At 36.3% G+C, this 12264-nt stretch overlaps 3 protein-coding genes across 3 annotated transcripts; 2 read left to right on the plus strand and 1 right to left on the minus strand.

Annotated features, from left to right (window-relative positions):
- Window positions 1-113: 113 nt before the first annotated feature.
- znf593 (zinc finger protein 593) lies at window positions 114-1834 on the minus strand. Its single transcript, XM_067367804.1, has 4 exons — window positions 1745-1834; window positions 1090-1283; window positions 943-1005; window positions 114-738 (listed from the first exon to the last, which is right to left on the minus strand). The coding sequence occupies exons 2-4, from the start codon at window positions 1278-1280 to the stop codon at window positions 609-611; spliced, it is 384 nt and encodes a 127-aa protein (XP_067223905.1). The 5' UTR covers window positions 1281-1283; window positions 1745-1834; the 3' UTR covers window positions 114-608.
- A 101-nt stretch (window positions 1835-1935) lies between these two features.
- On the plus strand, window positions 1936-3002 carry morn2 (MORN repeat containing 2). Its single transcript, XM_067366506.1, has 5 exons — window positions 1936-1975; window positions 2125-2175; window positions 2271-2377; window positions 2620-2756; window positions 2900-3002. Exons 1-5 carry the CDS (start codon window positions 1969-1971, stop codon window positions 3000-3002), a joined length of 405 nt encoding a protein of 134 aa, XP_067222607.1. The 5' UTR covers window positions 1936-1968.
- Window positions 3003-4176: 1174 nt separating this feature from the next.
- On the plus strand, window positions 4177-12217 carry arhgef33 (Rho guanine nucleotide exchange factor (GEF) 33). The gene is made up of 15 exons (XM_067366568.1): window positions 4177-4222; window positions 4414-4448; window positions 4776-4940; window positions 5612-5709; window positions 5854-5954; window positions 6082-6177; window positions 6295-6421; window positions 6759-6891; window positions 6983-7084; window positions 8658-8750; window positions 8923-9134; window positions 9205-9270; window positions 10337-10943; window positions 11872-12008; window positions 12098-12217. Exons 1-15 carry the CDS (start codon window positions 4201-4203, stop codon window positions 12213-12215), a joined length of 2112 nt encoding a protein of 703 aa, XP_067222669.1. The 5' UTR covers window positions 4177-4200; the 3' UTR covers window positions 12216-12217.
- The last annotated feature ends 47 nt before the right edge of the window (window positions 12218-12264 follow it).

Below are 12264 nucleotides of genomic sequence, written 5' to 3' on the forward strand. Positions count from 1 at the left end.
CAGAAGGTCACATAACAAATAAACTAAAACATAGTGAATAGGTGATAAATGACATTGGTGCAGTGTAACAGTGGAGAGGCTAAACTACATTTGAGACGAGACATTAATGGTTTTATCATTTTATTTCAGCTCTCTTTAGGCACATTTAATTAGTATATATACAGTCACACATAGTAAACATTGTGAGGCTTACAGTCTCAGAAGATTGCTTGTTGTAAGCCGACTTTAACAACTTGATTTCATAACAGTGTATGAAAGTAGTCAGCTGTTCCAGGACTTCTCCAAAACCAAACAGGGTCTAAATTTACAGAGAATTGTCAATGAATCAAAAATATCAACTTATTTTAACTTGTTTCTTCCTTAACTTGTAATATGACACACACACACTAATATATATATAGAGAAAGAGAGAGAGAGAGAGAGAGAGAGAGAGAGAGAGAGAGAGAGAGAGAGAGAGAAATGTGAGAGAGGTTTAAATGTAGTTAAATGAAGTTTTTCCATCTCCATAAATTAATTTCAGTTCTGAAAGAGGTTAAATTGTTGGTCTGAGTCCAGACCTAATGGTTTTACTCAGAAGAGTACATAGATAGATATAAGTAAATCATCTTTCAGTTCATATCCTCTTCGACCTGCTGTGTGTGAACCTCTATGTTGGTTTTGGGTGGGATGTAAGAGCCCATTCCTGCTGCCCGCTCTGCCTCAGCCTGTGTATACGGCTCTTCTCTCAGCTTCTTCAATCTTATATATATAAAAAAATAAAAAATAAAAAAAAGTTAGGAAGGAAGTCTGAACAACCAGGGATTCGTTATGTAGCATCATTCTAAATCTAAATGGGGAAACCCAAACATAAATTTGTTGGGTTATGAAGGTAAATGTATTTTTTATATATGATCCAAAGATTCAACAAAGAGAAGAGGAAGATGTTATCAATGCTCTGCTCACCGTTTTTTATGAACTTTGGTCTTGAAATGCTCTTTCATGGTTTTCAAATCAACAAAATATCTCCTGCAAAAAAAAACATTTTAGATGAAAAGCTGAATATTATGTGTGCATCTGCTGTGTTTTCAGTGGTGTTGAGGAGTGACTTACGAGCAGTGCAGACAGTAATGCTGGGCACTGCCTGTAACATCATAATCTACATCTTGCTTTATTAATTTGGCAGCATTTGCAGGGATCATGTCTGCATGGATCTGGTCAATGTCCTTTGTCCTGCGTTTGGTCTTCCAGATCTTAGCAACACTCTTCTTTTTGTGGTTTCCTACCTGTTTGGACTTACCCATGATCTGAAAACAAGGGAAGAAAACAGTCGAGTTTAGGGAGTTTTGAATTTCTTGATAAATTAAGATCTTCAGCTTCTCCAGAAGACAACATTGTTACACTAAAGATGTCATTACAACTCAAATCTGCAGTCTGAACTTTATCTTTCACCTGTCAACAGAAAAGATTAACTATCAAATGTCAGAACAACACATTTATTTAAAAAATAAAAAGTTACAATTTAAGCTCCAGTCTGAAAATGAGCAAAATGGAGTCTTTCCTGAAAGAGAATTTCAGTTCGTATGACACTGATATCACTCCCAAAGAACAGTAATCAATTATATTCAACAAAAAAAAAAAACATCCATCCACTCAAAACATGTTTACATTCTTTCTATCTCGTCATAGCGCACTTTCAGCAAGTTGTCATTATGAATTATAAATCTGTAAAGCAGAAGTGAAGGTGTATATTTATTACTTTACTCACGCTATAACACGCAGCTGCCTCACTATACACACGTTGGACACCCGCTAGAATAACTTCCGGGTCGACACTCGGCAGAGTGCTCGTGTAATGTGCGCGTTCACCTCTGATGGGCAGTACAGACAGCAGCACGCGACTCAAAAACAACCAGAAGAAGCAGAGAGTAGTTGCGTCGTTGCTATGGCGATTCTGGCGCAACCGTCCTTAAACCAATTAAATACAGCATCATGTCTGGTAAATATATTCATAATATAGACTACTATAATATATATTCTGAATATAAATACTTGTTACTTGCTGAACAACTTAAACTTGTTTTGTTTGTTTGTTTGTTTGCTGTTACAAAAGTCTTCTTAATTTAACTTTGCTACTTATTTTTGCAGAGACTACAACACTTAAAATCTCTTACATTTTCCCAAATGGAGACAAATATGGTGAGTTAGCTGTCAGCTTTTGATATGTCTGTGACTTTTCACTATTATTTCATTAAGCTCATTAAAAAGATGTGTATTTGTGTGTTTGTGTTGAGAGGGCGAGTGCTCTCGTACTTCAGATGGTGTGGTAATAAGAAAAGGGTCTGGCACACAGACATCAGCCTCTGGTCTTACATACACTGGGGAATGGGGCAATGATAAGGTGTGTGTGGGATATGATTTTTTTCTTCTTCTTTTAAATATTAATTAAAAATACTTAAATCAGTCTAAAGCACGAAAGCTTTGTGCTGGACTGAAAGTCAGTGACATACTGGAGCTTTAGTCATCTGGATCTCCTTTCACAGCCTACTATTTTTATGCATTTATATCAGTTTTGAGCACATTACACAGCAAACTGCATTAAATGTAAAATTATGTCTTGTTTGCTGTTGTTATGGCCTGCAGATGAATGGCACAGGAACTCTCGCACACCCGTCAGGAGCAATTTACAGTGGCCTGTTCAGAGACAACATGTATCACGGCAAAGGAACTTACACATTTCCAGATGGGACAAAATACACTGGAACCTTCAGCAACAACAGGTGATAATATATAAAATCAGTCTCAATGACAACCTGGTGTTATATGCAAACATATGCAAAGCAGGAATTGCCATTACTTTTTATTTTCATGAGAAAAGTGCAGTTTAAGTCAGAAAATTATCATTTAAAAAATGTTTTTGCAGATTAGAAGGTGATGGGGAGTTTACAGATTCACAAGGACTTGTGTGGACTGGGAAGTTCCATAACAAAGCAGCACTGGGACTGAAGCTCAAAGTCAACATGTGACATGCACAGATATACACAGAAGCACACCATTTAAATGAATACACTCTTCTTCCTTTTTTTTTTAAATTAGATCGCACTCACTAAAAAGTACTGCACTGATTTAATCACTGGACCAAACTGAACTTTAAAGGATAAATACACTGAATTATTAAATAGCGAGAGTAAAATATGAGCATCTTACCAAGACTATGAAGTGAGCATTTGAGTCAACCTAAGGCAAATCACTAAGAATTAACGCCTGTGAAACACACAGCTTGCAGCCTTTAGGCATTGATGCGATCTGTTAAACAGATGAAATGACTTCAGTTCCAGCGGCATCCACCGAACATCAAGAACACAAGTTCCCACACACTGCACTTTAGAAAGAATACTTTGTTTTGTGCAAGGGGTGAGAGAAATGTGATTCTCTGTGTACTGTTCGGCCATTGGTGGAGCGCATCTCCAAAATACACGAGCAGGCACAAGCAGCCGAGCTCATGACTGTGGTGAGAAGTCAGGAGTTGTGTAAGAGCGTGAAGCTCAATTTCCTGTCCTCTGGAGTGAGAATGTGTTTACTGTGGATCAGGAGAGCCCTGCAGTCCACTTCTAATCCTGCTTTAAATAAACCTGAAGCTCCAGTGCATTTGATTAGACTTTAAACTGAATAACTTCTTGAGGTTTTTTATTTAATGGTTTCATTGTTTTACCTTAATTAAATCTGGTATGACTCAATGTTCACTTGTGAGTTTATGACAATAATTTTGCGGGTGTTTTTGTTCATAAGTGTAGCGGATCCTTTCCAGAGCTCATACAGAGTTCATTGTAAAATAGAAAATTGGTCTTAAAGGTTGAAGAGGAAATTGAATCGTCTGATTTTGAGCCATAAAAATGCTAACAGCCTCTCCCTTCATCAATCCACTTACTGTAAAACAAGGCCTCTTTTTGTCTTCGACTTCATCAGACTCACATGTTTCAAAGAGGAGGGGAAGAGATAGGTGGGACAGATGAGAGAGTGAGAAAGAAAGAAAAGTAATAGAAAGACAAAGTCACTGAGTCAGAGAGCTCTCATGTCATTTCTAAACATTTCTAAACATAGAAGTGACATTTCATCAGCTTGTAAAATTGTCGGTTTGAGCAAAGAAACTCTACTAGGAAGATTTCAAACCACTGAGGATCTGAAACAACAATCCTGGATTTGGACCTGGAAGACCATCAGATCATGGAGAATGGCAAAATAGAGGGTAAACAATCTTTTCTTTTGAATCTGAAGAAATGTTCAGAACTTCCATCATGCTTCTGTATTCACATAAATAATTGATCATTAACAGTTGCGTCCACTTCAGAGTTCAGTTTCTCTTTCTTGTATAGGTGCATGTTTTTGTGTGATAAAGACTGTGTTTCTGTATGAAAGTGTATGTTTGTGTTCTTGCAGGTACAGGTAATGACATAGATGCCATAGACCTTCAGGTAATCTAAATGGATCTCTCTCTTATTTGAAAAAGATTTGAAAAATAGTGACAAAACAGATTTTCAGTTCACCACCTGTTTTATTATTGCTTATTTCAATCACACACACTCGCACAGATTACTACTGTTAAGAAAGTAAAAGTCATTGAATGTCAGTGAATTGCTAATAGGAAGAGTGTGACTGAACTCACATTTAGTTTGACTCTCCCTAATGCTATTGAGACTGACCTGAAGCTCCTGTTTAACCTTCATCTCTTTTTTTTTTTTTTTACTTCTGACTTCTCTGGTTTCGTTTCTTAGTCTGGTGACCCTGACTCCTTGTTTCAGTTGCAGGCAATGTGGATGGAGCTAAAATCAGGAGTTGGAAGCGTGGTCGAAGATTTTTCCACCCTACGGCAAACCTACAGCCGACTGGAGGAGAAAGTCTCCACCTATCAGCAAGAAACTAATGACAAGATCCTGTCTCTCAGAAACACACTCAACACAATACAGGTTCTAACACACGTCATGTGACTTAAAACAAGTGGATAAACACACTACCGTTCGAATTTTGGGTCAGTAAGATAAAGTAAAAAATAAATCAATATTTTATTTGGCAAGGATCCATTATATTGATAAAATACTTCTGAAATTGATATTCATCAAAGCTGAAAAAAGTATCACTGTTTCTACAAAAGTGTTGAGCTGTTTTGAACACTGATAATTATAAGAAATGTTTTCTGAGTGCCAAATCAGCATATTAGAATGATTTCTGAAGGATCATGTGACACTTAATGGCTGCAGAAAATTCAGCTTTGCTATTATAGGAATAAATTACAATATAAAATATAGAAAACATATATTAGATAATAGTATAATACATAATAATATTTCGCAATCTAACTGTTTTTACTCTATTTTTGGTATGAAAAATGCAGCCTTATTAAGCATAAGAGTCTTAAAAGAGACTTAAAAAACATTTTTAAAATGTACCTTTTTACAGAATAAATTAATGTATTTTTATAAATTAAATTATAACAAAAAAAATATTAAAATAGTTAAAATATATTGAATAGAATTTTTTTTATTTTTTTTACTCTATTTCATGTTTTGTTTTTTCATTTAAAAATGTTGCTCATATGTTGGTTATATTGTCTTTTTTAATTTTGTGTGTATGTGTGCAGGAAGACATGAGCACAGCTCAAACGCAGCTCTCTGAGGTCCGGAGCAACCAAAAAGACCTACAGAGGGACCTGGACCTCATGCAGAGCACACAATACAGGTCATACACAGTGTCTGTTAAATTGCTTAATATTCTTTTACAATTTATGCCACTGTATGTTAAACATCACAATAAAAGCAATATAGCAAGCTTGGCTTTCAGCCTGCATTCACAATATATATTAACATGCTGGATGATTGACAGGAAAGGCTCAAGGGGTTCATTGGATGGCCACGCCTCTCTGACCAGCCAAACAGAGCTCAGTCTCATTCAGCATTACATCAGTAGCCTGTCAGCCAATCCGAGTGAGTATAACAATTAAGAGACGGATGTCTAATGAATGATTTTTTTGGACTATAAACATGTCTAACAACCATGAGCTAGTTGGAAATGAATGCATGATGGTGTATAAGATTGTGTTTGTTTGGTTAGACTCTTTTCCTGAGCATGACGGTCAAAAGAAGTCTCCAGTTTGGAGGGAGAAAAAAAACAGCAGAGATCTGAAAGAACAAAACAACTCTACTATAAGTGAGTGATATACAGGGGAAAAGAAGTGAAAATGCTTCTATTTTGCATTTGTCTTAACAATGACTGAAGTGAAAAGAACTGAAAAATGAACAGTTTTGAAATCATATCTTTTTTCAGCTCAGAGGCAGACGGCAGCGCTGGAGCTTTTGGAGTCTGAAAGAGTGTATGTGTCGTATCTCTCACTCCTGTTAAAGGCCAACATCAGTTTTAACGGCTCAGAGAACATCAACCTCAAAGATAAACGGTAACTATGTATCATTCTCACACATTTAGCGTCATCTCAGAGTCAAAAGGTGGCCAGATTTATCACAATTCATCCTACTGAAGTATGCAGATCTTCACGCAAACGACTCCTGCAATTGGACAAGAACAGTGATGAACAGGGACTCTAAATTTAATTTGTCTGTTGTGAAACGGGATAGTATAAAGCAGATTTTGGTACTCCACATACACAACTACATATTGTCTTCTCTCCTCTGTTGTTGATTTTAGTATTTACACATTTGATGAAGAGAATATAATGTAAAACAGTGTTTTGAGGCACATCATGCTGATTTATTATTTTCTTTTCTCTCTCTCAGGCCTTTTCCTCCATCTCTGCGTTTCTTGATTCAGCAGCATCTGGAACTCCTGCACCTCCTCCAGGAGAGAGTTCTTAAGAGCCACTGGCAAGGCATTATGGGAGATGTATTTTTAAGACTTACCAGCAAAGAAGTAAAGTATTATAATGAGTGAAAATGAGCTACAGTTAAAATTCTACCTTCTCCTATAGCTCACTATGTAAGATCAAATGTGTTTCTCGCAGAGCGATTTTCTGGACCATTATGTATCGTATCTACGGGACTTGCCAGAATGTTTGACGGTTGTTAGTCTGTTTTCCTCTTCAAAATCAGGCAGCTTACTGGAGGTATGCATACATAAACTACACAATATGTTTTATATTTAATAAACACAAATTTTAAAAATGCTTAACACCTAGTATTTTTGAAGATGCTGATATTTGAGGCACATAGCGGCAGATCTAATAGTATTATGTCAGAGAAATTACGTTGTTTTTATGAATGACCTTAACCAGTTTCATTTTTGCCAGCTTTAACATGATTTAGTCATGTTAAATAATAATAACATTAATGGAATGGAATAATTACAAAAAAAAAAAAAATGATAAATTAATAAAATTATATTATTCTAATTATATTAATCAAATATTATAAATATATAAGTTTAATAAATAGTTTAATATATAGTTTAATAAATATATAATAATAAATAATGTTTATTTAAAGGTGTCCTAGAACTTTTTTTAAAAAGATGTAATATAAGTCTAAGGTGTCCCCTGAATGTGTCTGTGAAGTTTCAGCTCAAAATACCCCATAGATTTTTTTAAATTAATTTTTTTAACTGCCTATTTTGGGGCATCATTATAAATGAGCCAATTCAGGGCTACTGGCCCTTTAACTCTCGTGCTCCACGCCCACGGAGCTCGGTGAATCATCAGACTAGGTAAGCAAGAACAATAGTGAAAAATGGCAGATGGAGCAATAATAACTGACATGATATCATGATATTTTTAGTGATATTTGTAAATTGTCTTTCTAAATGTTTCGTTAGCATGTTGCTAATGTACTGTTAAAGGTGGTTAAAGTTACCATCGTTTCTTACTGTATTCACGGAGACGAGTCGTCGCTATTTTCATTTTTTAAACACTTGCAGTCTGTATAATGCATAAACACAACTTCATTCTTTATAAATCTCTCCAACAGTGTAGCATTAGCCGTTAGCCACGGAGCACAGCCTCAAACTCATTCAGAATCAAATGTAAACAATATAACAGTATACAATACTCACATAATCCAACGCATGCATGCCGCATGCATGATGAACACTTTGTAAAGATCCATTTGAGGGTTTTTATTAGCTGTGTAAACTTTGTTTATGCACTGTTCAAGGCAAGCGTGAGCTCCATGGGGGTGGAGCACGAGAATTAAAGGGCCAGTAGCCCTGAATCGGCTCATTTATAATGATGCCCCAAAATGAAAATGAATTAAAAAAAATCTATGGGGTATTTTGAGCTGAAACTTCACAGACACATTCAGGGGACACCTTAGACTTATATTACATCTTTTTAAAAAAAGTTCTAGGGCACCTTTAAATAAATTAGATTTATATAAGAAGGAGGAAACAATGGAGTTTGAGACTCACTGTATGTCATTTCCATGTACTGAACTCTTGTTATTTGACTATGCCAAGATAAATTAAATTTTTTATTCTAGGACACCTTTAATATTTACAAATTTAAAATTTTATGATAATAATATATAATAATAGAACATAAAAAATCATATTTTAGATAGTTTTTTTTTAACGAAATCCAGATCATTTATATGTTACCACATGAAATGCTTGTTTAGTTTACCTGGCAAAAATTGAGATGAATCTACATAGCTGTTTTCTGATTTGCTGTATGCGTTCGAATTCAGAGTGACATCACAGGGGATGAGACACGTCCATCGCTGCACTCTCTGCTTTTACAACCTGTCCAACGTATCCCAGAATACCATACACTCCTGCAGGTAGTCAGACTCATCTTAATTGTCATACTAACAGCATTGTATATTCATATGTTGTGAATGTTTGATGAAGTGACACTTGTGAAAACACCTGGGTCAAGTATTGCTAGATAAAAACTGTCCAATCAGGAAAATGTATGCTGTATCTATGTGTCGATTTGTATGTCTTTTACAGAGTCTTCTGCAGCAGACAGAGTCAGAGCATCCAGACTATTACCTGTTACTTGTGTCTGTGCAACAACTTCGAACTTTCATGACCCAGTACAGCCATTTACTGCAACACAACCAGGAGCTCCTCACACACGGTCATGCCCTGCGTGAAAACACACACAACCTGTGTACACACCAACAGGAGCGCCCCTTACACACCCGAAAAGAGCTAAGCAGGTAAGTGCAAAAGAATAAATATGTGTGCTATTGTGTTATAAGACTTACTGGCTCTTGTTTTTTATGTCAGGTCTACAGTGAGACAGCTGTATAAAGTTGACTATGAGAAAAATTACAGCAGCAACAGTGCACAAAAGTGAGTACATAGACGCACCAACCAATATATTTTATAAAATGATCTCTCTGTGAATTTATGGGTGTTTCCTTCAACTTCAGACACTGTCTTTTTTTTACCATGTCTTCATTCATTTGGTATTTACCGCTTTCACAGAGCTAATATAATAATGTATATATAAGCCAATATTAAAATCTATCATAAATATATTAATTATATTTAAAAATATAAACTATTGTATTGTGTATTGTATTAAAATATTTTTTTTTTAAATAAAAAAAAAGTCTGTTCCACATTTGTGGTGTCATTTCTAACACAGACAAATTTCCTGCTAAATATTCTCTCAAAAGTTAGTGAACTACTAAACATGAATCTAACCAATGTTTGAGATAAAAATGTGAGACATACACAACCTTTCAAAGGTTTAGGATTTGCAAAAACATTTTTTTTTTTTAATGAACTAATCCTTTTATTCAACAAGGATGCATTAATTTGTTTGTATTATGTTTTACATATTAAGGCTACTGTTTTTACTGTATTTTGAACCAAATAATTGCAGTCTGGATAAGCATTAGAGACTTTAATGTCTCTTTCAAAAACATAAAATAATTTTACCAATCCTAAACTTTTGAATGCTAGGGTATGCATGGAATCTTGTTTCCACCAATGAATAAAATAAGATAGTTGCCACTTTTTAATATGACAATTCTGACTTTTCTCACGCAATTGCGACTTTTTTCTCAGAATTGTGAGATATAAACTCGGAATTCTGACTAAGTTATAAAGTCAAAATTTTAAGACAAACTTGCAATTACGAGTTATAAAGTCAGAATTGTGAGATATAAACTCGAAATTGCAAGTTATAAAGTCAAAATTGAGCTTTTTCCTCATAATTGGACTTTATATCTCAATTTTGAGAGAAAAAAAAAAAGTCAGAATTGTAAAATAAAAAGTTACAATAAGATTTTGTATTTTTTTTATTCTGGAAGAATCAAGCTTCCATAGGTATGTTAAGAAAATAATGAGAAAAAGTGCTTGTAATTGAAGAAACATCCTTATTCATTTCCAATTTGTCTTTCTTTGTAAGTGATCCCTCTCGACGTAACAAACGCTACCCTGACTACGAAGCGGCACCCTATCGCTATGATACAGAAATCCCATCCCCTGTCTCCTTCCTATCCGACTCTGACTCTCGCCACAAAGCTGTCTCAGTTCCTCTGCGCAGCATTCCAGAGACGGAGGGAGCAGGATCTGCCCTCTCTGATGCACTGGGTACACTTTTTCCCTACGGAACTGGAGACTATCGCTGCTCAAGCCCGTCTCATTCCTCTGACTCCAGCATTGATATTGCCTTTGTGCGCTGTAGTCCTTCCAGTAGCCCACCTCGACAATCCCACAGTAGGGGACGAAGTGCTGGGGGTGTTGTTTATAGGCCCAACAGGACCTGTGTGTCACCGGACTCTGCAGACATTGTGAGACCACGCCCTCTACAGGCAGTGCAGAGAAAGAGCAAATCACTGAATGGCCTTCAAATGGACAGTATTGATAGCCACACCCACCAGATGAAAAACCCCACCCACCCAAGGCTGGAGCGTCAATCAAGTGGCAAATCAAGACTGAGACCCAGCAGTCCAAAACACAGATACGAGACACACACTGACACAGAGGAGCCGCCACGACAAATAAATCAAAAGGTACACTTTCACACACATTTATATATTAAAGGATTATTTCAGTTTCAAAAGCCCAAGCTTTACTCACCCTCAAGCCATCCTAGGTGTATATGACTTTATTCTTTCAGATGAACACAATCAGAGATTTATTAAGAAATATCCTGACGCATCCGAGCTTTATAATGGCAGTGAGCGGGATCAACGAGTAATAAATGTGTACTCCACAGGGCTCTGGGGGGCTTAATAAAGGCCTTCTGAAGTGAAGCTATGCGTTTGTGTAAAAAAATATCCATATTTAACAAGTTATGAAGTAGAATAGCTTCTGCCAGACCACTTCCATATTCAAGTTACGAAGAAAGTGTTAACTGGCGTCGTGTCAGTAACACTTTTTCCATAAGTTGAATAGGGAATGCGTAGGATGTAGCACAAGCTTTTTGAACTGCAAGAGTTTTACACTTTCTTCGTACGTTGAATACAGAAGGCTGTCTGGCGGAAGCTAGATATTTTACTTCATAACTTGTTAAACATGGATTGTTTCGCTTCGCTTCAGAAGGCTTTTTTATTATCCCCCCGGAGCCGTGTGGAGTACACGTTTATGATGGATGGATGTGAATGGAAGCTTTTTCTTCAGCTCACACTTGTTGACCCCATTCACTGCCATTATAAAGCTTGCATGCATCAGGATATTTATTAATATTTCTGTGATTATGTTCATCAGAAAGACATACACCAAGGATGGCTTGAGGGTGAGAAAAGCTTGGGCTAATTTTCATTTGAAAGTGTACTAATCTTTTAACACTCAAACACACACTCATGCATATTAGCCATGGCAACCAACGACAAAAAGTAAAATTGTCCATAAAAATTGAGAATTTAAATGACTTTATTTGAATTATTAAGCTTTTATTTAATTGAGAGTGGGTGGAAGCTCATTTTGCTTGCTCTTCAGGATCCTAGAAGCCTGGTGTGGGAGGAGCTCAAATTGAGGGGTGTGTCTGATGACTATGACCACTCCCCCTTGAGTGAACGTGGTAGGAAAGAAGGAAAAGGATTTAGGAACTCCTTCAAAAAGCTCTTTAAGAAAAAGTGAGTTAATAAGAATATACACACGGCTTCTTTGCTTATACATACTGTAATTACATTTAAAGCCATGATACTTTGAATATGTGTCTCAGGTCTGGTGGTGATGGAAAGGAAAAGACAACAGTAAAAGCTGAGTGTCAGAGCAGTGGAGATCTGGAGTCCACCAAAGCCCCTCACACAGGAGACATCGACAGAGGAACTGCGGTCTAAACTGATTTACAGTAGTGGTTCTCAACTGGTTTTGCTTCAGGGAACAGAT

The sequence above is a fragment of the Chanodichthys erythropterus genome, chromosome 18, assembly GCF_024489055.1.
Source record: "Chanodichthys erythropterus isolate Z2021 chromosome 18, ASM2448905v1, whole genome shotgun sequence".
NCBI lineage: Eukaryota > Metazoa > Chordata > Actinopteri > Cypriniformes > Xenocyprididae > Chanodichthys > Chanodichthys erythropterus.